The sequence below is a fragment of the Triturus cristatus genome, chromosome 2_1 (assembly GCF_964204655.1).
Source record: "Triturus cristatus chromosome 2_1, aTriCri1.1, whole genome shotgun sequence".
In the NCBI taxonomy this organism is placed as follows: Eukaryota; Metazoa; Chordata; class Amphibia; order Caudata; family Salamandridae; genus Triturus; species Triturus cristatus.
This window is the reverse complement of record NC_140581.1, coordinates 1,121,886,070-1,121,911,600: the sequence shown is the minus strand read 5'-3', so window position 1 is coordinate 1,121,911,600 and position 25,531 is coordinate 1,121,886,070. Positions and strand designations below refer to the sequence as shown.

The following is a 25,531-nucleotide window of genomic DNA, read 5'->3' as shown; positions in this document are numbered from 1 at the left end:
CAGACCCCTAAAAATCTGTGTCAGCCTGTGTGGCGCCTTTTATAAGGTTGCTACATCGCTTAAGTTGATGGTATTGCCAACTCTTGCACCAGAAAAGTGTGCTGCTGAAAATCTATATTCAGTCTGAAGCCTTGGAAGAGTTTCAAGATGAGGAATCTGTGTTAAGTCTTATCCAATACGAATGAGATCCCAACAACCAGTTCCGAAGATCCCGGACTACAACAAAATAAAAATATTTAGAAAGAATGTGTAAAACCAGAGAGAAGCAGCATGCATCTGTGTGAACTAAATAGCAGATGAAAATACCCCCGTCAACATTTGAGAACATTTTTGGTGCTGAATGTTCAACTACTTTGCAATCACATAAGGAAATGGTTAGGGCGCACTATTACACCCCAAAAACGTTTTGATGCTTTTCACGTTTTTTTTTATTTTTAATACACAGATATATAGTATGACATTTTTAAATTGTGTTTGATAACTACAATTTAACCAGTGAGCCTAATGTTCAGAGGATTTATCTTGCCCTATAAAATGTTGTGTCAGTTGTTTCTTCTCCAAATTTCCTAATTTCTGAGACTGAAATTGCAGTTTGAAATTGGTGTGAACTCAATTCATTTTCTTCTTTAACTGTATTGTTCTTAGCAGCAGCCAGTCAAAATAGTTTGCTTCAATAATCACATTTAAGAGTGCATTGACAATGCATTATCTGCACCGGGGCTGGAAAATAAGGGTACATGTGGAGAAAATGATCAACTTTCTGTTAAGAGACACAGCGAGATGGACATCATGTTCCTGAATTGGCTATGCGGGCAGCTACAGTTTAAGGTTTAGAAATTACGTGCGATCTGGCTTATTTTGTTGCTACCGTGTAGCTCCTTACTCCTTGCTGCAGAATTCCGAGACCACTGCTCAAACTTATTTCATAAATACCATGGGAGTTTGTGGCTTGCCCTTTTAACAATCTTACAACATGATCGCAAAGTGTGTAAGACTAGGCCTTCTAGCCAGTCATCCAGCTCTTAAAATGCAAATGTTTAACCCTTGCAATAAAACATGTATAGACATACTTGCTTGCATGTGGGATCGAAAAACTGTATCCAAAGGGGCAGAATAAGAAAACTGAGGATGATACTAGTTAAACTAGTGAAAGTATTCATGTTCGCCAGAAGTGTTAGTACCTCTTCGAAAGGTAGAGATGCTTATTTTCAGCTCTGGAACCCATTTGAGTCTCTTTGGACACAAGTGATTCTTCAAAAGACTTTGAATTAGTAAAAAGTAACAGCTCATATGAAACAATAACACCTACCAAAAATGTATTAAATAACTTGTTTTAATACTATAGCTTTCAATAAAGGATCAAAACAATATTTTAACAATTTATTTTGTACAAAAAGTAGCAGTATTTGACACAGCAATATCATCTGCTACACTCAGACAGTGCACATTCTGAACCTTTGCGTACATTTTGAATAGTAGGCTAAATAAGCATTGATCAAAATGCTGCAAACCAAAAACTTGCTTTTCTTTAAAAAAAAAAAGTTAAAAATTAGATATCAAGTCTCGTTAATATTGCTTTCATCATTGTTGACTGAAAAAACAACCCCATAACTTTATACAGGATTAAAAAAAAAATATTAACAAATCCCTAGAATAGGCTGCTACAACACTGCCGTACAGTCAAACAATCATATCCAAATCTTTGCGTACTTAATAGCAGCATTATTTTCAATGAACTGTGTGCAACTAAACATCTGAAAATATCAAAGAAATTCAGGACTTACTACATTCTGGAAAGGAGGGCAAACAAGATGAAAACATGGAGTAAATGAATAGGTACGAAAATTTACAAATATGTACATCAGTTTCCCATTCGAGCCCCAACAAGAACGTTAACTTATGTCAACATTGTGCATTATTTTTTTTGGGCGGACAGTATTTCTACTTCATGGTATACTGCATGCGTGTGAAACAAAGGGTCAAAATATATTTATCTACACAAGTTTGTTTTTTTAAGGTAGACAGCTGAAACATAAAAGTGTCACTTTGTAAACACACACAGACGTAGTTGTAAATTGTTTTGCGGCCAATGCATTATGTGCATTATCTTCTGTATCTTCCCCTGTCTCTATCTCTGTCCCTGTCCCTTATCCGCTCTCGTTCTCTTTCTCGGTCACGTCCTCGGTCACGTTCTCGCTCTCTTCTGTTTTCTCGCTCTCTGGGTCGTTCACGCTCTCTTTCTCGTTCTCTTTCCCGAGGTCGGCTCCTTCTTCCACTAACGACAGCTTGTGTACGCCGTAAAAAGTCATCCACTCTCATGTCATAGTCGTGCTTAAAAAGAAAAAAACATGTCAAATCAGATAAAAGCTTGTTACTTAATAAAAGTGTGGTTCTGAGACTGTAAACCTTTCTAAACAGAGAAATCAGAAAGAGGTCTTTGTAGTAAAAAAAAACAAGCATTTGCAATGCAATAGGTCTCGCATTTACACGTGTTTAAGCTATTGGTATTGTAAATGACAATGCCTTTTATTTATGTTTTAAAAACTTTCAATGTTAATAGCTCAAACTTGCGTAAATGCGAGACCTATTTCATTGCAAATGCTGGTTATTCCTATAATTTCAGGAATGCATGAGATCTCAGCAATGCCCTCCAGGCACACTGCTCACCTATCAGAATCAAACACCCACAGTTCAATCAGTAAAACTGCCACTTGACATAGATACACCACAAAACTGTACCCAAAACACATCAGAATGTGCTGGATCAGAATATATTATCTGGATGAAACCTTGAAACAAATGTCAATTCTGTACTGAGTAAACTGAACAAGCCATGCAGACTACGCACTTAACAGAGTCAAATAACATTGTATCCACACGTTGCATTCGGTCACTGAAAGCTGCATTTATCACCAACAACTTCTGGCTGCCGCAAGCCTCGCTGCTTTGGTATGAGTTTAAAGGAGAGCAAACCCTTTGTATTCGGATATCTGGCAGAGTCCAGTTTTGTGAAGTGCTTGTCAGAAAAGAAAGCCCAGTTCAGTGGGGGAAGTTGCACAGACACCCTTAACTAAATGAAACCAACCATGACTTTGAAGATGCTCCACTGAAAAGAAATCCTGCCTACCCCACGTAGCCTCAATGTGCACGTTTCACATGGGAGAAGAAAGGTGAAACAACTGCACGGTGCAATAAAACTCTTCTCGGGCGTTCGAGGTCCCTAGAGCAAGGCTGAACGTGGCGAGGTCATCCAGACAACGCCTCCCTCCTCCCCCTTTCTAATCATGGGGAGGGCGAGCGAGGCGCCTGGTCAGCCTTAGTCAACAGCCCTTTGACGTACACACAGGCACATGCTTCCACCCCGAGGAAGCACAACACAGAGGAGGTAAATCCGTCTGCCAGATGCCGAATCAGCGTTTACCACTGTAATGTTGGGCCATCATACGATTTACTGGGGCCGCTGAAACTCACCCTTGAGCGAGCCTTGTGTGTCTGGACCCGGTACAGCCTAAAACCGGAGCTCCCCGAGGGAAAAACACCCAGCTTCCGAGCCCTGCAGAGACAGACACCCGCCCTTCTATAAAAAATAAAAACATTCATAGAGTAAGATCACGAGGTCTTTGCGTTAAACGGGAGGGGGCTCGTCCCAGCAATGAAGCAATAATTGTTTACACACAACCTCCACGTGTGCAGGGCCGGGCAACACACGAAGTTTTTGTATCTGTCTGCGAACCCCACCTCCACAACCATTTCGCAACGCACTTATGGGGGGAGGGGCGGAGAGGAAATAGTACAGCCGCGAGTCGTGGCTACTGTGGTCAACAAACAAGCGGAAAGCGCATGCACCTTTCCTGTACAGGTCATTGCAAGCTTGTGGGTGGCGCATTGTTTCAGTTCCCCTCTCATACCCTCGGGACAAATATTACGAAGAAAATAAACCGATGTTAGTAAATATGCCAAATAAAACTAGACAGTTCAAAATAAACGTTTCCATCCAAACAGTATTAACAAGCGCGCACTGAAGCTGACGGAGTGGGAGGGGGAGTGGGGGCGGGCACGCAGGCTGCCAAATGGTGCGATGAATCACGGCTAAAGTGAAAGCAAACAAGTGGTTGCAGGACTCCAAATGGTGCGCGCGCCCGGACGGGTCACATGCACTGTAGTTGGAGGCCTGCAAAGCCACTGTTTGCACTTCCAAAACGCGCTTACTATAAGTCTCGCCAGAGCCAGCGCTAAAGCGCTGGTCAGGCGAGACCTAAAAAGACCAATTTTGCATTGCCTTTCATAATAGGCTGTCGACTGGTGCTGGGCTGTTTTAATGTCATAAGGAGGAAAGTAGATAGTACCCAAGAGAATGGTTTTCTTTTTCAATAAATTGCACCCAAAACACAATTTGTACTCTCCTCGTGTCCACATGAAACATGCTAAAGGAATATCAGATAGTAACAAAGGCAATGCATTCAACTTCAACAGGCAATATTTTTGTTGGTAAAGTCTTCTCTCAATTGAATACAATCTTTTTTAATCTAATGACACTTCATTATGTAGTAAAATGTTATGAACTGTAAAACGGATTTCAAGATGTCACTAAGACACCGTCAAGCCCTAACCTTTTGCTTTCAATGTAAATGGGAAATGTATTTAGCAGCACACAAGCAGAAGGTGCAGTCACTGAAAATTATATGAACCTTGTGTTTCTAGACTATAACCATGACAAGATTTTAGCCTCACAATGATCCAAAGCCAATGAATTAAAACGACTTGAAATATGTAGATGACATTACCTAGATGCTTTACCTAAATATGTCATCGATAGTTTAACCCCTTCCATGCGGGGCGGATTCCCCCGCTGTGCTGAGCGCTGCTTGCGCGGGCGTGGTCATGACGGAACGGTTCCGTCATGAGCACAGCTCAACCGACGCTCATGACGGAACCGTTCCGTCATGAGCGCCGAAGGGGTTAATCATTGTAGCAGTCCTGTAATTAAACCGATGGCAGCATCAAAATAAGCCATAGACTTAAGGAATGTGGAGGGGCATTTAGATCTTGAGGTCACATTTCTATTTAGGAGTAGAAAACTCAAGCTGATCTCTATTTGCCAAAGGTACCTAGCAATTCAGATCCAATATCTATGAAAATAAACGATGGTAGATTTAAAAAACATTAGAAGGAAAATTCTTGTACAGCCTAACATGTTCCTAAATAAGCTAAAGTAAAAGGTCAGACGAAACAATTGAAGTATAATCAACCGCTCTAAACAAACAGAGAAACCGCAACAATTTCACAGCTTTAGTATGTTTACAGTAGATTTAGGGACTTCATAATATACAAGTTCAAATGTGCATACTCAAAAAGGGCACACAATCTTTGCTAAAAATAAACAAATCCAGCTAAGTTTGGAGCATCAACATCAATAAATCAGGCTTATTGATAAGTAAAAGATACAGATGCATTGCCCTGGCTCTTGAACATGGGAAGAGGGAATACAAGTATGCTGGTAGAGAAAATTAAGGCCCTGGGAGTTCTGCCACTGCATGTCTAAGCATCAATGGAGAACAGGAGCCAATTACGCCTGTGGAAAAAGGATAAAAGGGAGGACGGAAAATGGACACTACCAATCTGAGAGTAACTCCCATCATGTTGAAGGGTGCTAGAGATAACAAGATTCACAAACTACCAGTTGCACTCCTAAGGAGCAACAACAGTGGTGCAGTCAGATTCAAACTTCTGGTCACACACAGTTGCTCTACAAACAGTAAATACCACTTAAAAAAGCAGTAACATTTCCCATAGCAGCTAATTTAGATTCTTCTTAGCTGGTACCTGCAAATGATAAATGCATTCATAGCGCAACTACACACAAAATTCTATGTCAAAGGAATCAAAGCATGATCAATAATGCCTTAGAGAGGCTCTCCAAAAGCAGTATTTCAATGTTTTATTTTCTGATGCCTTTGACGAGTCCTGATAATTTGCTTTATAAAACTTTTGCTAGATTGACAACTGATTGACGGTGCTGCGTTTTATACACAAATATTGAAGTGTCACATGTTCTACATAATCAAACACCTGCTGCATAATTTGCAGATATTAACCACAAACTAATGAATTTTTATTGAATGTTAAAGCTATAGACATTTTGCTATAGCTAACCTTTTTTATTCAGTTGATTAACGTCAGAGCCACTGGAATTATGTGGCAGGGAAGGGCCAAATTATGAGGCAGGGTAGAGTAAATTATGTGGCAAAAAAAACAAATTATGTGGCGTAATGTAGCACATTTTGTAATAGCATTACTTGGTCTTTTTTTTATTTTTACTAATGTTAACACTGTCTAGGCATTGGTTGCAACTCAGCACCAGTTTAATATCCAAATACAGCAATAAGCAACAGAAAGGTGCCCAGTCAACATTTGCAAATGGCCTTCACTGCATGACGACACGTCACTGCATTTTTTGTAACTTCTGAACCGTTTGAGCTAGAAACAATTTTGTTAAAATCCGCAGATTATGCAACTGATAAATTATGTGGCAAATCCATAATTATGCAAAAATAAAGCCTTTGCCACACTGTCGCTTAATTCCAGTGGCCCTGATTTAAGTACTCAGCAATTACAAGAAACATTCTCAAAAGCATTGAGATCTATTTTGGATCACTGGGTGTGAAGTATCCCATGGGACTATCTAATGCTGCATAATTGTCACCCTTGCCAATTAATTTGGCCCTGTCCTGCCACTGAATTAAAATGGCTAACTAGGCTTTAATTAAAACACCCAGGCGGCCAATTCATAAACATCTGACTAGCATGTTGATCCAGTTTCCATTTGAGTCTGATTTCAAGCTTGCCTTATGAAAAGTGTCAGCATTTTACAGGATTACATTTTTAAGTCATTCAATGTTGATACATAAATACTGCAAAATATCCACTTTTGCAAACATCTAGTATAGGTGACTCATAACTTCTGAAACGCCATACATATATTCAAATTCACACAAGGTTGACTTTCGAATTTAAAAATAGGGCATCATGACCTTGAACAAACGAAAGGTCACACAAAGGTTAAAAGCGCCAAGTACGCAACAAATAAATCCGGACACTAAATGTTCCACAAATACTTCAGCAGTGATCAGGTTTTAGGTAATGCCACTCTGAAAACAGAACTCTCCATAATAAAACATTCAAAAAATAATTTTATTCTAACCATACGACAATCAATTTCTTTACTGCTTGCGCTGACCAATTTATAGTCTAAATTAATTTAGCTCATGGTTAAAATTATCATGATTCTCAAGGTAAATTCAGCCACAAAATTGAGGCAAACGTTTTACGACTGCCAGTATGTTAAAAAAAGTCACAAATCAATAAATGTACAATTAATTTTTGCAGTCCTTTTGTTGACACCCTATAACGTTCAACGTTAACAGAAGCATGGTCTCTGTGCGCTCCTTTTCCTGCTGCTCCCTTGTAAGCGACTACTATTAACAAACCAAGTCAAGAAAAGCTCCCCTAAACGTTTTAACAATTCCTTCAGATCTCTATTGGTAAAGTCAACGTATCCCATGTACTTTTAGTAACCAAATGAATAATTCAGAGGAAAACATTTACTAGTGCTTTGAAAACTCATGACGTTAGGACGGTGCTCAAAACATAAGCTAAGCTTTATCCACTATGGAGCATCAATGAGAGAACCGACATAATATATGAACATTAATTTCATAAATAACGATACAGAACCAGTAATTTGAGAATTATATGGCTACATGGATATACCTGTTTTGCATACTGTGAGCTGTTGAAATGGAAATCTTCATGTTGCCTGCTGTGGCCCCCCTGTACCTAGACGTACAGATTATGAAAAACAATTTGTGAGTGTTTCTCTGCCACGCTGAGCACACCCGAGTGCCACAGCCTCACTAAAATCTTATAACGGCCCCCTAGGAATTACTTCGAACACGTTATCCTAACACAGTCTTGGCTTACTCTCCTAAAACTTCACTCTTGTAGCAAAGAACACTACCTGTGAGCTATAGGAGCAGGCCCACGTCCATAAACTGAGCAAATGAAAATAAGTTACTTACCAAGTAACGATGGCTCCACATAACGCCCGCTTTCAAATTGTTAGTGGCCCATAAAACTCTTTCAGACGAAACTCCATTTTGGATTGTGATCATTTGAGTGTTTAGTGTGAATGTTGTGCATTATGTATACTAATTCGGGCATAACGGCAGTTGTGGCCGTATTTGAAAAGTGTTGGACCCCAAGCAGACAGCAACATGACAGCCTACCGTCGTGAAAGTGAGCACTCGGGGACTCTGATGAGAATACATTTGCATAATTAACTTGGAAGATTACCAGGGCTTGGGCAAGGTGGGCGTTCAGTGGCGAGAAGGGTTCAAGTTAAAATTTGAAAAGGGGGTTGCGGAAGGGATGAGAGTCGACATTCTGGCAAAGTTTGCATTCAGGTTTATTCGAGGTCAGTGATCGAGAGAGGTCAATACCGATGTCCAAGAATTTACTTCAGGTGAAAGGATTGGGTTGAAAACATTGTATGGTTTCTTTAACCCCTTGGCTGCCAGGCCTTTTCCCCCTCCTGTGCCACGCCCTTTTTTGGCTATTTGGGGTAGTGCGCGCTGAGGCCCCTGTAACTTTTTGACCACATAAGGTATCCACGCCAAATTTGCGTCCTTTTCTTCCAACATCATGGGGATTCTGAAGGTACTCAGGGTTTGTGGATTCCCCTGAAGGGGTCACAGAAATGAGCCAAAATACAGCAAAATGTAGTTTTTGGGGGGAAAATGGGAAAAACGGGCTGCAAATGAAAGCATCTGGGTTTTTCCCTGCAAGTGTTATCAAAAAAGGGTTTGTGGGGCTGAAATCGTCATTTTCCCAGTTTTTAGGGGATACCAGACTTTTGTCAGAAACCCAACATTTTTTACACAGTTTTGGCATTTTTCTGGGACATAGCCTATTTTTGCTATTTTTTGTGCTTTCGACCTCCTTCCAGTTAATGGTAGAAATGGGTACAAAAGCAATAATGGATCCTGGAAAGCTATACATTTTAGAGAAGTAGACAAAATTCTGAATTCAGCAAGGGGTCATTTGTGTAGATCCATCAAGGTTTCTTTATAGAAACTAACAGTTAAATATAGGATAAATTGAAAATGTTGTGTCAACGTTTTCACCTGTAACCTCTTCTAATTATGACAGCTCTTTGAAAGCAATGTACCGTTACATCCGATGGACATTACTGGTTGTGGGGATATATAGAACTTGTAGGTTCACCAAGAACCCGACAAACCCAGAGCCAAAAACTGAGCAGCAACTTGCAATCGTTTTTTATTATGTACCGGGTATATAGTAATTATTCTGTAAAAATGTGTACATGGAAAAAATCGGTATGAAAGACACCTATATAATTCTGAAATGGGAACAAAATATAGAGTTTAGAAACAGTAGATATTTGCACATTTCCGAATTTGGGAATACTCATACTAGCATGAGAATTATCAGTCATTTTTTAGAATGATTCTTTTTTACACAATGTCATTTGGAAGGCAGAAATGCATCGAAAGTCAATAGGTAATAACAGTTCCTTTACAAATCTGAATTACCCTAAGTCTCCCGATAAAAATGTTACCTCACTTGTAGGGGTAGGCATAGTGCCCACGACAGGAAATGGCTCAAAACCCAACGTGAACACACCACATTTTCACAATGCAAAATTACCCTTTTTTTTAGCAAAGTGCCTAGCTGTAGTTTTTTAACCCTAGCTCTGCCAGCACCTAGGGAAACCTAGCAAACCTATACATTTTTGAAAACTAGAGAGCCAGGGGAATCCAGGATGGGGTGACTTGACTACCTCCCACCAGGTTCTGTTACCCAGAATCCCTTGCAAACCTAACAAATTGCCAAAAAAACCCACTTTTCCCTCACATTTCTCTGGTGGAAAGTTCTGGAATCTGCATGGATCCACAAATTTCCACCCACCCCGCGTTCCCCAAAGTCTTCAGAGAAAAATGGTACCTCACTTGTGTGGGTCAGCCTAGTGCCCGCGACAGGGAACGGCGCAAAACGTAACGTGGACACCTCAATTTTGTAGTGAAAAATGACCCTTTTTAGGCAAAGTGCCTAGCTGTAGTTTTTGAACCATAGCTCTGCCGGCACCTAGGGAAACCTAGCAAACCTATACATTTTTGAAAACTAGACACCCAGGGGAATCCAGGATGGGGTGACTTGACTGCCTCCCACCAGGTTCTGTTACCCAGAATCCCTTGGAAACCTAAAAACTAGTTAAAGAAAACACATTTTCTCCACATTTCTCTGGTGGAAAGTTCTGGAATCTGCGTGGATCCACAAATTTCCACCCACACCGTGTTCCCCAATGTCTTCCGATAAAAATGGTACCTCACTTGTGTGGGTCGGCCTAGTGCCCGCGACAGGAAACTGCGCAAAACGCATCATGGACACACCTCAATTTCGCAGTGAAAAATGAACCTTTTTTGGCAAAGTACCTAGCTGTAGTTTTGAACCCTAGCTCTGTCGGCACCTAGGGAAACCTACCAAACCAACACATTTCTGAAAACTAGACACCCGGGGGATTCCAGGGAGGTATGGCTTGCGTGGATCCCCCAACGTTTCCTTACCCAGGGGGCAGATCAGGGGCCACTGCCACCATCTGCCCTCCTGGGGCGGGCAGGAAGACTGGAATTTCTCTGGGGGTTAGGTGGGGTATTGTCATGCCCATTTTGGGGAGCCCCTACCCCTACACTAATAAAACAAAAAAATCCATGGTTTCTAGTGGGCATTCTGCACCCCCAGGGGGGGCCAGATTGGGGGCTACAGCTCCCATCTGCCTCCTTGGGGGGGGGGGGGGGGGGGGGGGGGCAGATTGGGGGCCCCCCCATCTGCCCCCGAGGGGGAGCAAAAAGACTAAATAATGCCAAAATCATTCGGGGGGAGCAAAGGCCCTTGCCCAAGGGGCCGCTCCCCCCTCCCTGGTGTCTAGTGGGTGGATCCCTGCTTGGGGATCGTCCTCCTGTGGCGATCCCCAAGCAGGGATCCACTGGGGAGGGGTACCATTGGAAAGGGGAGATTCTCCCCTTGCCAACGATACCTCTCCCGTCTTTCTACGTGCTCAGGGGGCTGAGATAGCCTCTTGCCCAGCTCCCGAGGCTATTTTTAATTAAAGGGAATCCCTCTGGTGCTCGCACCAGAGGGATTCCCCAGGGAATGCCTCAAGACGTGCTGGACTCGTCATGGGCACAGCGCGACTGTACTTCATGACGAGTCCAGCACGTCATGGGTACAGAAAGGGTTAACAATTCAAGATATCCACATTTCAGAATGTGGATATCTTGTATAGAATTACTTGACATATAGATTTGGGTGCTGTGAGCACAGTGATGGATTTTGCCAACTGTTCATTCAATGAGGACCTTTAACAGCTCCATATGGAGGTTGAATAGCATGGGTGACGAGGCTAGACCCTAATGGGACACAGCACAATATCATTGTTGGGTTAGAGGTGGCAATGCCTGGCCTACTCAGCTGTTTCTAACTGGTGAAAAAGGAGGTGAACCAAATTAGGACTTTTATGCTGAAGCACATAAAGGTGAGGAGGACTTAAGATTGCATTGCAAGACATTTTGATTGATTTTGTCAATCAAGGGAAGTGGATGATAGGTCTGTGTAGGAAGCGGGCTCTTTATATAATATACCAAAAAGAGGTATATTGTGTAGAGTCATGGTAAACCTTATGAATGAACAGGGCTTGCTTTAACAATCCTTAAGTGATTTTTGTAGTAGTGCGGTCGAGCAGCCTTTGGCTGATCAAAGAGGAGGAGGTCTTAGGCATTTGTTGCATTCACACAGTCAATAAATGATACACTCAATTAGGATATGTACACCAATTAAGAAACCTAGCATGTATTTTCATACAATGTTTTGCACCAAAACTGGGTAAGTACTGTTTAAAATAGCAGTTTTGAAGAAAACTGGTAAATATATTTGTATCAGCTCTAATGCTGTAATGTTATCCTATGGGGTAAACACATACTGCATACAAGTTACTTAGCAGCGACTAATAAAACAAGTCTTTTGAAGTTAAGCTAAGTACGGGGCAAGGTCCAAGGAGGCACTGGGGCATCCGGGTGCAGAGGGGCTTTTTAGGCGTCGGGTGCCCCGCTGGTTTCAATGGGAAGTGGTCCAGGAACAAAGGCTGCAAGTACGAAAGGTGGGGGAGGAGGGGAGGTAGTCCAGATGAACCAACGGGTGGGGAGGGCTCCGGTCTCATGATACTCCTTGGGCACGTAAGGACACCTTTGTTCTACTTATCCTCAGGCTGTGGGGCTTGGTGCAGTGGTGTCTTGAGGCGTCCAATTTTCACTGCAGGAGACACCCACGGCAGAGGGGGCATGCACCAATAGGCTGCAGGTGGGAGTACAGTCCAGGCATACCCAAAGTGGGGTTAGCTCTGGAGGGTCTCAGGATCTCACTGGCACAGTTGGCCCACTTCGACTCAGGCTACGGGGCATGGGGGTAGTGGTGCACTCTGTTGTCGGGCTTTTGGAAATCCAGAGTCCTTGCAGTTGTTCTTCGGTGCCTGCAGGGGAGCAGCTCTGCTACTTAATAGGAGAGCCTGGTTTCATTTCAAAGTACTGGCAGTCCTCCCAGGCTTTTGTAAGCAGAGCAGCTGCAGGACTGCAGGCAGGCCGGCACCAAGTCAGTTGCTGCTCCTCAGTTGCTTTTCGCAGCTCTTTTATGTGTCCTTCTCTTCCGGTGGGTAGAATCTTCCTTGTGTCAGGGTCTCCCCTAAATACATTTAGGGGCGTTAAAAGGAGGAAAGGGTGGTGGCCAAAGGTGTGAGAAAGTGGCTCTGTATATACTGTTCCCAAATAGGTACAGTGTGTACAGAGTCAACGGTTTGGCAGAGGTTAAAGTTAGATATAACCTTACTCTATAAAGTGGTAGCTTGGCCGAGCAGTAAGGCAGTATCAGAGGACAGTATAAAGCATTTGTTGTACAGTCGGCAAATTGTGTCTCACACTCAAGAACTGAACTCTAGGCCAATGGTTTATATAAAAATATATGCTTGTTTTATTTTAGAACCAACAATAGGTATTAAAATATACTTTCTCAGAATGAGAGGCTTTAGTTAAATACTTTTGCAATATGCAATTGACTTTTGTAGACAATAGTTACAGGTTGTTGCAATAGGCAACACAATTTCAAACACAATAATACATTGAGCTCAATGTGAGTTGTTATTTGCAATAGATTACTTTCAGGATTACTTTTCTAATTCCAGGACTGGATCCTAGATTCAGTCCTGGGACAGGTCTTGGAAACAAGTTAGTACATTCGTTTCCGTTATGATTTTTATGCAATATTTTGCTATTTTAAAAGTTGACACTTAGAAGAAATTTCATAGAAAACAGTCAATGATTCCCTATGGGAGAAAATTCAAGTTACAGGTAAAGTATGTTCTCGTTACTTTTGTAATCCAGGGCTGGGCTCCTAGGCTCAGTACTGGGACCTCTATCTAAAAACAGGAAAGTAATTACGTTTTCACAGTTGGTACGATTTTTAAAGAATATTTGTAATTTGCAGAAATCGACAATTAGAAGAAATTTCACAGAAAAACAGTCAATGGTTTCCTATGGAAGAAAGGCAGATGCTACTTACCAGTATGCATCCGTTCTTGGCATGTAGAGCTGCAGATCTACACACTGTGCATAGATCACCATCTGGTGTTGGGCCCGGATGTTTGCAGTTGTTTTTCCTCTTGGAAAGTCTTTGGAAGTCACGAGTGTGAGAAAGTGCCATCTTTCTTGCATGGTATGCCCCCACTTTTTGCTGAATTGCTGAATGTACTCTGACTGAGTGTGCCCTGGACTCCTGCCAATCAGGTGCCCAGGGCCTATGTTCCTTCCCTAAAACAAACCAAACCCGAATTGGCAAACCCTGGCCACATGTCAGCCCCTGGTCAATGGCACCCTAGGTACCCAGGGCCCTGTGACCAGGGAAGGCCTCCAAGGGCTGCAGTACTCCTTGTGCCACCCTTAGAGGCCATGTACCCTTACACACACACACTGCCTTTGCAGGCTGAGTGTTTGGGTGCAAGACAAAAACCAAGTCGACATGGCACACATCCCTGTGTGCCATGCCCATCACCTACACTGCCATGGCATACATCAGTCACCCCTCTAGCTGGGTGCCTTATGCCAATGGTGTGGGCACAGGAGCAGGAGCCCTGTGCCCCTACAGTACCCAGGTCCATTCCTGGGCACTGTAAGTGCAGTGCTGCCATTTAAGAGTACATGGTGCTGAGAGCTCGTCAAACACGAGCTCCACAGCACCATAATGGCAACACTAAAAACTGAGAAGTTTGGTATCAAACTTCTCAGCATATTAAACACACACTGATGCCAGTGTGGGATTTAATGTACCCAGCACCCCAGAGGGCATCTTAGAGGTGCCCCCTTAAACCTAACCTTCAATCCACGTCTGCTCGGAGGCTGCCACCCAACAGACATGTTGCTGGACCCCTGGGTAGGAGAGCCCTTGCTCTCCTGGGCCTGTAACAATGCACATCCTGGGCGAGGTGCTAAATCTCCTCCCCCAGGATGGGCAGGGGGTAGCTTCAAAGGCATGCCGCCTCTGTGAGCTTCCCCAGGCCCCTGCAACCCCCACTCTGGCGGGAAGCTTTGGCCGGAAACCCCAAATAAGGACAGGGGATGTGCCAGCCTGCAGACCCCACCCCTCAGGTGGGGGAGGCGAGGTGAAGCACATCTCCGGGCTCTCGCCATCTTGAAGATGGGCAGCCCTACCCTATCAGGACTAGGCTACTGCCCCCCTCCCACAGGAGAGAGGCAGGATAGGGGGTGTGCCCACCCCAGGACAGGGACCCATTGGTCCCTGCCGTTCACCTACCTGTAACGCCCCACATCTAGTATTTAGGGGTTCCCTGAACCTTCCTTCCCCAGATTCCAGATTCGAAACTACAAAGAGCAAGAAGAAAGAAGATCTGCCCTGCAGCGGCTGAAAAGAGGAAGACACCAACTGCTTTGGGCCCAGCCCTACCGGCCTTTCGACCCTTGAACCTGCTCCAACCCAGCACCTCTTGTGGCCAGCAACCTCACCAACCTCGGAGGACCTGGCTACCTTTTGGCTCTAAGCCCCTGGGACTCCCTTGAGTAGAAGCTCTACTCAAAAACCTATCTCTAATCCCTGGCAGCAGCCCGGAACCGCGAACCCAGCGCACACTGCACCAGCCAAGCATGGCCAGTGCCGGAGTGAACAAAGACCCCAGGACGACCCCACGGCGTCTGTGACCCCGAGTCCGGCACCGAAGGACCTCCCTCGACACTCCTGAAGCCTGCAGCCTCAGAACAAGGTGCCCCCCCAACCGCGATCAACAGAGGGTAAGATTTCCCGACACCAAAAGGCACCCCTGCAAGCGGTGCCCCACGGCCCCCTGTGCCCAATCCCGGGGTACCTACCTATCCTCCAACTACCCAACTTACCTCTCGAAGTGGTGGTGGCACCTGAAGAGTCCTCGTCCCCGAGCTTGCAGTCTTTTTCTAAACTGGAGATTTCCCATTGAAATCAATTGAGCGCCCGACGGCTCAAAAGCACTCTGCACCCAGCCACCCGGGTGGCCCTGGCAGTGAAAACTCTACACCTACCCACTTCCCCAGAGTAAGTGACCAGGAGCTCAGCTCCCACAGCCGCGTGGCTTGCCAGTCAGCAGCCACCAACCAAGGCCCCCCTATCCCTCATAGGATAACATTGGGCCTAACTCTCTCTGCACCCGGCCGCCCTAGAGCCGCTGAGGGTGAACCAACCTTAACTACCTGACCCTGGGGGACCCCTGAGTCTATGCCCAGAACCTCAACTCTGCCAGTCGAGTACTTACCCTTAAACCGCAAACTCTATTTTCCTTATAGGGTAACATTGACTGGCTTTTTCCTGAAATTTCTTTTAAGTGTGGACTTTTCAAATCTTAAAATATTCACCAAAAATCAGCCGAGTAACGAAAACGAAATTACTCACCTGCTCTTAGGTGAGCTCCCAGTGCTGGATCTTGGTGCCCAGCACGGACTATGAAAAATACTTACAACTGTACTTACCCTTAACTCAATTTTCTTCCATAGGAATCCATTGACTGTTTTTCTGTGAAATTTCTTCTGAGTCGATTTCTGCAATCTTTAAATATTCTTCAAAAATCGTATAATATCTGAAAACGTAATTACTTACCTGTTTTGGATAAAGGTCCCAGTACGGAGTCTAGGCACCCAGTACAGGATTACAAAAGTAACGAGAACCTACTGTACCTGTAACCTGAATTTTCTTCCATAGGGAATCATTGCATGTTTCCTTTGAAATATTTTCAAAGTGTCAACTTTTAAAATAGCCAAATATTGTTTAAAAATCATTACAGTAATTAAGTCGACTTTCATCACTTGATTCTGAGTACTGACCCAGGACTGAATCAAGGATCCAGTCCTGGAATTCCAAAAGTAATCCTAAAAGTAAACTGGCAAATAACATGAAACTACCATTGAGCTCAATGCATTGTTGTGTTTAAAAAATAGAATTGCCTACTGCAACCACTTGTAACTGTGTACAAAAGCTTATTGCATTTTGCAAAAGTATTTATATGAAACATATCATGCTGAGAAAGTATATTTTAAATCCAAGTGATGGTTCTAAAATAAAACAAGCATATATATTTTTTTATGTATAAATCATTGGCCTAGAGTTCAGTTATTGAGTGTGTGAGACCATTTGCTGACTGAGTGTGTACAACAAATGCTTTACACTGTCCTCTGGTACTGCCTTACTGCTCGACCAAGCTACCACTTTAGAGAGTAAGGTTATATCTAACTTTAACCTCTGTCAAACCCTGGGGGACTGTGGACTCTGTACACCCTGTACCTATTAGGGAACGAATAGTTTCCTACCTGTCGGTGTAGTTTTGCAGCTTGAAGATCTTTCTGGATTCACTATGCTGTGCATTATTCCGCGATCTGGTGGTTGGGTCCGGATTCGTAGTCTTTCTTTTGTTTTTTTATAGCCCAGGTGGGCGTCGACGTCCCACCATTTGGTGCACCTCTCGTGACATCGTCGTGCTTCCTGCGGAAGTCCCACCTTTGGGGCGCCATCTTCGGGTTCTTTTTTTTTTTTAAACTAGGCGTTGTCTTAATTTTCCTTTTCCAATTCTCTTTACTATTCCAATTATTCTGATCTTAGTCCTTCCACCTCTATCTCCATCCTCATCTTCCTGGCGGAGGTGGGTGGGTTCGCTAGTGAATCCAGAAAGACCTTCAAGCTGCAAAACTACACCGAGAGGTAAGAAACTATTTGTTTTGCAGCGTGAATCTTTCTGGATTCACTATGCTGTGCATAGACTTTGTAGCGGTTTGTTATCTCTGTGGCGGCTGGGTGGTAGATGAGTGTTGGCTGTTGAATATGTGTTGAAGCACCTTCTGTCCTACTTGTGCTTCCTTGTTCATCTGAATGTCCACGCAATAGTGCTTAGTGAACGTGTGCACTGAAGCCCATGTTGCCGCCAGGTATATGTCCTGAATGGGCGTATTTGCCAGAAAGGCAATAGTTGCCCCCTTCTTCCTTGTGGAGTGGGCTCGTGGCCCATCCGATAGTTCCTGCCCTGCTTGTTTGTGGCAGAATTGTATTGTTAGTGCAATCCATCGTGCAATGGTGGCCTTTGTCACGGGTCTACCCAGGAAACTAGTTGCAAAAGAGACAAAGAGCTGCTTGGTCTTCCTGTGCTCTTTGGTCCTCTCAATGTAGTGCAGTGCTCTTTCTGCGCTTGTCGTGGGGTTTTGAAAGAAACTCGGTATCTGAATTGTCTGGTTCATATGGAATGCCGACACCACCTTAGGCATGAAGTGTGGGTCCGTTCTTAGAACCACCCTATCTTTGTGTATCTGTATGTAGGGCTCTTGCAGTGTCAGTGCTTGCAGCTCGCTCACTCTGCGCAGCGAGGTTATCGCTACCAGGAAGGCTGTTTTCATTGTCAGCATTTGCAGCGTGGCCTTGTGGATGGGCTCAAACGGTGCCTTCATAAGCCCGGTTAGGACCACGTTGAGGTTCCATGCCGGTGGCGGTATCCTCTTTGGTGGCGCAATTCTTTTCGCCCCCTCCAGGAACCTCTTTACTACCTGTGACGTAAAGAGACTTCCTCCTCTCTCCCCTCGTGTGTAAGCTACGATTGCCGCTAGGTGTACCCTTAGGTAGGATGAGCATAGATTACTTCTTAGTAGGTGTGTGAGATATCTAAGCACCGTTGACTCTGTTGTCATTTTATTCTGTAGTTTATTTCTGCTGCACCATATTGTGAACCTTTTCCATTTCTCCCCATAGCATTTTCGTGTTGTAGGTCTCCTTGCCTCCCGCAGCACTCGCATAGTGCTTGGAGGTAGGTTCAGGTGTGCAAACTAAGTCTTCAGGAGCCATGCCGCCAGGCTGAGGCTCTCTGGTTCTGGGTGCAGGACCTCTCCGTTCTGCATGGAGAGCAGGTCCTTTCTTCTTGTGAATTTGTGAGGAGTGCCTTGTGCCATTTCCACTATTTGAGAGAACCATGTCTGCCTTGCCCACTGCGGTGCTACTAGGATCAGTGTCATGTTGCTGGTTCTGCACTTGTCGAGCACCCTGTGTAACAGCGGTATCGGTGAAAAAGCGTAGGCAAATGTCCTTGACCAACTTATCCATAGGGCATTCCCTTGCGATTGCTGTTCTGGTTGTCTGGATGCGAAGTTTTGGCATTTTGTATTCAGGCGTGTTGCAAACAGGTCTATTGTTGGTGTTCCCCACCTCTGGAACAGCCTCTGCGTTTCCTGTCCATTGAGCTCCCACTCGTGGGATGCCGATGTCTGTTTGATGAGCCAGTCTGCCTCCACATTGTCCTTCCCAGGTAGGTGTATGGCCAGCAGGTCTATCTTGAGTGGGATGGCCCATTTCCAAATCTCCTGTGCCAGAGAGGAAAGGGGGAACGATTGTGTCCCTCCCTGCTTGTTGATATAGAACATGGTAGTCGTATTGTCCGTCTGGATCATTACTTTCTGGTTGTATATCTGTTTCTGGAAGGCCTTCAGTGGTAGCAGGACAGTCTTCAATTCCAGGTAATTGATGTGTCTGACCGCATCTGCCGGAGTCCACAGACCCCTCACCCTGAGTTTGTTCATGTGTGCTCCCCATCCTATTTGTGATGCGTCCGTGGTAATGGTCACAGTTGGGTTTGGTGGTTTCAAGGTCTTTCCTGTAGTTAAGTTCTCCCTGTTCCACCATGTTATCTCCTCCTGCACCGCGTGCGTAACAACCACTAGATCCTCCCAACTCCCGCTTGCTTGTGACCATTGCTGTTGCAGCCATTCTTGGAATGGTCTCATGTGAAGCCGTACATTGGGGACTAGGTGGATGCATGACGCCATCATCCCCATGATCTTGCTCACTGTTCTCACTGTCAGAACTCGCCCCTTCTGGTAGAGACGCGTCTCGTTCAGCAGGGCTATTGTTCTTCTGTCGCTGGGCATCACCGTGCCGTCTATGGTGTTGATCTTTGTTCCCAGGAAGATCTTCACCTGTTCTGGTTCTATCGATGACTTCCCCCAGTATATCGAGAACCCCAGGTTTGTTAGTGTTCTTGTCACCCGTTCTGCGTGCTCCTCGCACTTGTCGCGAGAGCATGCTTTGACCAGCCAGTCGTCAAGGTAAGGATACACATGAATCCCTTCCCTTCGTAGGTACGCTGCTACTGCTGCAAGGCATTTTGTGAAGACCCTTGGGGCTGACTTTAGGCCGAATGCCAGGGTTGTAAACTGATAATGATCCTGGTTGATGTTGAACCTTAGCAGGTTTTTGTGTCGCCTGTTCATTGGGATGTGCAGGTAGGCGTCCTTGAGGTCCACGGTGGCCATGAAGTCTCCGCCTCGTATTTGGGGTAGCACTTCTTGTAGTGCTGTCATTTTGAATTTTTGCGTCTTTATGAATTTGTTTAGGAACCTTAGGTCCAGGATGGGTCTTAGTGATTCGTCCACCTTTGGTACAAGGAAGTAGTTTGAGTACACTCCCTTGTTCCTTTCTCTGCGTGGCACTGGTTCTATGGCCTTCTTTTTCAGTAGTTGAAGTGTCTCCTCCCTGAGTTGAGCGAGCTCCTGACCCGAGCGCTGTCTTCTCTTTGGTTTCTTGTTTGGAGGCCTTTTCTCTAACTCTATGCAGTATCCGTGCTGTATGACGTTTAGAACCCATTTGTCTGATGTTATTTGTTGCCATTGTCGAAGGTAGAGGCCCAGTCTTCTGCCTACCGGTGTTGCATGCTCATAGGCGCTTGTTTTGCGTAACCCCCTTGGTGTTCTTACATTGCGCTTCACCCTTCGGGGTATGCTGTGGTTGAGCGTCCTTTTGTGTGTGTAGTCACTTAGATGAGGGTTGGTCCCCCCCTCTCCTCCTTTGGCCACGTCCGTTTCCTCTCCCTCGAAAGGACTGGCCTCGAGGCTGGTACTGCCAGTTCTGCTTCTGCTGTCCGTGCTGGCTGTGACTGTCACCCTGCTGCCCGTGCTGGAATGTCTGGTGCGACGTACCCTGCTGGCTTCCTCCCCTTCCGTAGGGTCTCCGATTTGGGGTGCCTCTTCGCATTCCTCTGAATTGCAGGGCTCCCATGGATCTTGCTGTCTCATTTTCCTTTTTCAGCTGGGTGAGCTTCTCGTCCACAGTTTCCCCGAACAGCGTTTCACCGTTGAAAGGGGTGTTCAGTATGTTATTCTGGACTTCCTGCTTGAATCCAGAAATTCTGAGCCAAGCCTGACTCCTTTCAGTGATCCCTATGGCCATCAGCCTGCTCGAAGTTTCCGCCCCGTCCAATGCAGTCTTGATGCATGAGTTGGCGATATTCTTCCCTTCCTCCACTAGATGGGAAGCTCTTTGGCGGTACTCTTCTGGGAGATGCTTGACTAGTTCTCCCATCTCATCCCAGTGCTGGTACTGGTGTCTGTTCAGTAGCGCGTTTGAGTTTGCCATGCGCCAGTGCATTGCGGCGTTTCTTTCTACCTTCCTCCCAGTGAGGTCCATCCTTCTGCTCTCCTTATCAGGAGGTGGCCCCGAGGTCGCCGGCACATTGGCTCTTTTCCTGGCCGTGGAAGCAATGATGGAATCTGCCGTGACCGATCCCTTGATGTAAGGAGGATCCTGCGAGGAGTGCTTGTACTTTTTTTCCGTTCTGGGTGTGATGGACCGGCATGTTCCCGGGTCCTTAAACGCCTCCTTCGCTTGGTTCATCGCACTTTGGAGCATGGGGAGGAACTGGCTCCTCGTCTGGATGGGGAGCAGGGTTTTGAGTAGGAAGTCTGCTTTCGGCTTCTCCTCGTCCAATTTCACACCAAAGGCTGCTGCAGCACTCTTGACGACCATGTTGTACGCCCCGATGTCGTCAGGCGGCTAAGGCCTCGAAGGATACGAGTGCACGGGCTCTTCGGGGTTTTCGGTGTCGATGTCCTGCCATTCCAGTTCCTGACTCGTCGACGGCGCCAAGCCGTAGAACGACTGCTGAACCTCATCATCACTTTCTCCCTCATAGTAGGTGCCTTCTTCCTCCTCTTCAGGACTTCTCGACTGCTCTTCGGCGTCGAAATCCCCTTCTTCCTCGATCTCCACATCAGTTGACGGGACTGTTGGGATTTTGAATTGTTTCATTCGTTCGTCCAACTCCTTCTTCCTCTGAAGGATGCTCTCCATCTCCGCCTCGAGCCTTCTCTTTTTCTTCTCCATGCTTGAGATGTACTCGCCGTCGACCGCAGGTCTCTTCGACGGAGCTTGCATCGACGTGGCCTTGTCTTTCGTCGCCGAACGTCCCACCTCGTGGGTCTGTTTCGACGAACTCTGCCTCTCTGCAGTCTTCGGGACCTGGGAGTCCTTCTCGAAGGATCCGCTCGGCCTTTTGTCCTTTGAACCACTGGTGGACGTCGAAATCTTCGGCGCCGGTGTTTCCTTCGAGGACTTTGACTCATTTTTTCGAGAGTCACCATCCGATTTTCGGGGCCCTTTCGGTGGTTTTGTACTCGACGTGTCTCTTACCTCGTCAGGCGTTTTCTTATCGCTCTGCGACCGTGAAGACTTCAGGTCCCTCGGCGATGTTGTCTTCATCGTCGGTGGATAGGCCCAGATCGTACAGCGACGGGGCCTTACCCTTGCCTTCCATGCTGAAGTTGGCTCTCCTCTGACGTTCTCTCACCCGGAGAGTCTTCGGCGCGAAGGTGGAACAGGCGTTGCAGTCCTTGCTCTCGTGGTCGAACGGCAGGCCAAGGTTGCACACTGGATGTTGGTCCTTCTGCGCGAACTTGTGGTGGTAGTTAGGGCAGAACTTAAATGGTGTCTTGTCCATTGCGCTCAGAGCCTCTGAGTGCGCATTTTCCTCTGTGCGTCGAAGAATTTCGAGGATCCCCTCCTTCGTCGTCCCGGCTGTAATACCTTTCTCTCTGTAGTCTTCTAAAGGTACTCCTTCGATGAAACTCACGTATTTTCCTTCTTCCTTCGTCTAAAACTCTGGAGCTTCTCGATGACGATCCAGACCCAACGGCGGAAAAAAGAATCTGAAGATGGCGCCACAAAGGTGGGACTTCCGCAGGAAGCACGACGACGTCACGAGAGGTGCACCAAATGGTGGGACGTCGACGCCCACCTGGGCTACAAAAACAAAACAAAAGAAAGACTACGAATCCGGACCCAACCACCAGATCGCGGAATAATGCACACCATAGTGAATCCAGAAAGATTCACGCTGCCAAACTTCCGTGCTGTTTCCTCCACGTACGCACCTTCCCAGTTACCCACTAGTTATCATTCTCACCCGTGTCCTCAGTATCTGAAAGAGACACGTTAGTGATAGATTCCTTACCTTAGAATATCCCCAGGCGTCAGACTGGATCCAGAAAGTCTTTTGTAGCAGTACCCCTGCGCATCAGTAGGTGGCGTCGTGCGGCTCCGCGTCCGTCAAAGGCGTCGTAAGCGCCGAGATGACGTCACGGAGACTACTTAGGCACCAACCATGCGCGCGGACGTCAGTTCTTTCTTTTTCCGCGCCAGCAAGCGCAGATCCAGATAGAGCACGTACCGTAGTCACTTTTTGACTACTCTTTTGAGACTTTGTCTCCCTTTTTTTCTCCTGGTGCACGTAGGGATGCCTGGCTTTAAGTCTTGTGGGGCCTGTCGTCGCAACATGTCGGTGGCGGACCCCCATGATGTTTGCCTCTACTGCCTGGAGACCGACCATGACTCCCGCTCTTGCCGGGACTGTCGAGCCATGGCCCCTAAGGCTATGAGGGAGCGGCGCCAGAAGCTGCATAAAGTCCGGCACTCGTCCAAACGCTGCTCCAGGTCCAGGGACCGTTCCCGGGACCGCTCACAGGGCCGCAGTCGTCGCTCCTCGGGTTCCAAGTCTTCGCCCTCGGATTCCGGTAAGCAACGACATAAAAAGAAGTCGAAGAAGCGTGTTCGCTCTCCGACGTCCCACCGTCGGTCCTCGGATGCAGACGAGGGGGACAGGGGCTCTGCCCCTGCGGCCCCTTTGGAGCCTTTGAGTCCTGCGGCCTACCTGCCTTACCCGGGTCCGTCTGCAGCTCCCGAACAGGTGCAAGAGTTTCTTACCACCATGGACTGCCTTTTTAGGCCTCGGACTCCCGCTGGCGCGTCTTCGGGCCCCGTGGTCTCGTGTCCAGATCCAGATCCTGTTGGCCCGGCAGCGGATCCAGCCTCAGCGCCACAGGATCCTACACCATTGGTTCCGGCCCTGGCGCCACGGGGTCTGGCGCCACGGGGTCTGGCGCTGCCGGCTCCGGCCCCAGCGCCGTCCTCGGCTCTGCCTCAGGCGCCACAGTGGGTGCCGTTTGTTCCCTCCTTGCCCCAATTCCAGGACCATTTAATTCCTGCCTGGGATCCGCATAGGGAGACGGCGCCAGCCCGCGCCATTCACGGCGCCGTTTGTCCCCTCTCCGGCTCTGCCGCTGCGACTGGTCATCCTCCGCCTGCACCGGAGGAGGATGACTGGGAAGGGTCCGAGGACCCTCTTGCCTGTCAATGTGACTCCGAGCAGGATTGGGTGGACGATCTGGAGGACAGCGGCGACCTCGAGGTCTCTTCTGACCTGGGGTTTGCCTCTCCCCCGCCTACGATGGAGGAGGGCGCTTCCTACACGATGGTGCTCCGTCGGGCTGCTGAGGTCCTCAATCTTGATCTTCCTACGGTAGCCCTCAAAACTAACATCCTTACTGAGGTGCTCCAGACGGCTTCAACTGAGCCACTGCTTCCCTTCAAAGACGCCCTCACCTACGTCCTGTTGGGCACTTGGTCGCGGCTGGCCACAGGGGCCCCTGTGGATAAAAATGTCGCCAGGCGGCAACGCCCGGCGCCCCCGATTTTCTGACCACTCATCCCACGCCTGAGAGTCTGGTCATCCAGGCCTCTACGTCGTAGAGTGCCTTTCCCACAGCTCCACCGGTTAAGGACTAAGAAGCTGGAGCAGTTTGGTAAGCGGTTGTTCTCGTCGGCCAGCTTGGGGCTGCGGTCGGTAAACACCGCCTGTTTGTTGGCCCGCTATTCCCAAGCGGTGTGGGACACGGTGGCTCAGGTGTTAGTGTCCTGAGGAGGTCCATGCTGTGCTTTCCCAGGCAGTTGCTAAGGGTAGGGATGCCGCTAAGTTCGCCATTTGGTGTGGTTTGGACACCGCTGACTCGTTGGGCAGGGCGATTTCTACGACTAGCGCTGTGTCGCCACGCTTGGTTGCGATCCACTGGGTTCTCGCCTGGCGTTCAGAGCACGCTCATGGACATGCTCTTTGATGGCACTCGCCTGTTTGGCGATAAGGCTGACAGTGCGCTTGAGCGCTTTAAGGACTCCCACGTCACGGCCAAGTCCTTGGGCCTTTCCACAAAGAGCCCAGCCACTCCTGGGTTTCGTTCCTTTCGTGGCCAAGGCAGGGGCGCCCACGCACGTTCCTTCAACAAGCCTGTGCAGAACCAGCCTCAGCGCGGCCGCGGATGCGACTTCTGCAGGGGCGGCCCTGGCAATCAGCGTGGGGGGGGGGGGGGGGCAGTCCACCTCCACTGCTTCTACCTCCAAACCTTCCTAATCCGAGCTTTGTGGAGCACCCCACGCCGGTGGGTGGCAGGGTCCGCCACCACCTCCACCACTGGCGCGATATCACATCGGACGAGTGGGTGTTGCAGATCATCTGCAAGAGTTATTCTCTTCCCTTTCAGTCTTCCCCTCCAGCCATGCCGCCTCGGTGCCACCGCATGTCAGAGGACCACTTGTTGCTTTTCCAGCAGGAAGTTTTGGCCCTCTTGGCCAAGGGGGCCATCGAGCGCGTTCCTGGGCCGGAAGTAGGACGTGGTTGTTATTCCCACTACTTTCTGGTCCCCAAGAAGGAGAAAGGGGGCCTGCGCCCCATCTTGGACCTCCGGGACATCAATGGCTTCCTCCGGAAGGAGAAGTTCAAAATGCTGACTCTGGCTCAGGT

General features: G+C 47.0%; 1 protein-coding gene across 10 annotated transcripts in view; it reads right to left on the bottom strand.

Moving 5' to 3' along the window:
• Nucleotides 1-1,366: 1,366 nt before the first annotated feature.
• The window catches only part of YTHDC1 (YTH N6-methyladenosine RNA binding protein C1), a 140,656-nt gene continuing 116,491 nt past the window's right edge, over nucleotides 1,367-25,531 (bottom strand). For 6 of the 10 annotated variants that reach the window (XM_085636518.1, XM_085636522.1, XM_085636523.1 and 3 more), the window contains 2 exons: nucleotides 7,771-7,836; nucleotides 1,367-2,331 (listed from right to left, as the gene is read on the bottom strand). In XM_085636518.1, the coding sequence (XP_085492644.1) occupies nucleotides 2,104-2,331; nucleotides 7,771-7,836 (294 nt within the window). In that variant the 3' untranslated portion in view covers nucleotides 1,367-2,103. The remainder of the gene's footprint in view (nucleotides 2,332-7,770; nucleotides 7,837-25,531) is intronic. The other 4 variants (XM_085636520.1, XM_085636525.1, XM_085636527.1 and 1 more) reach the window with 1 other exon arrangement.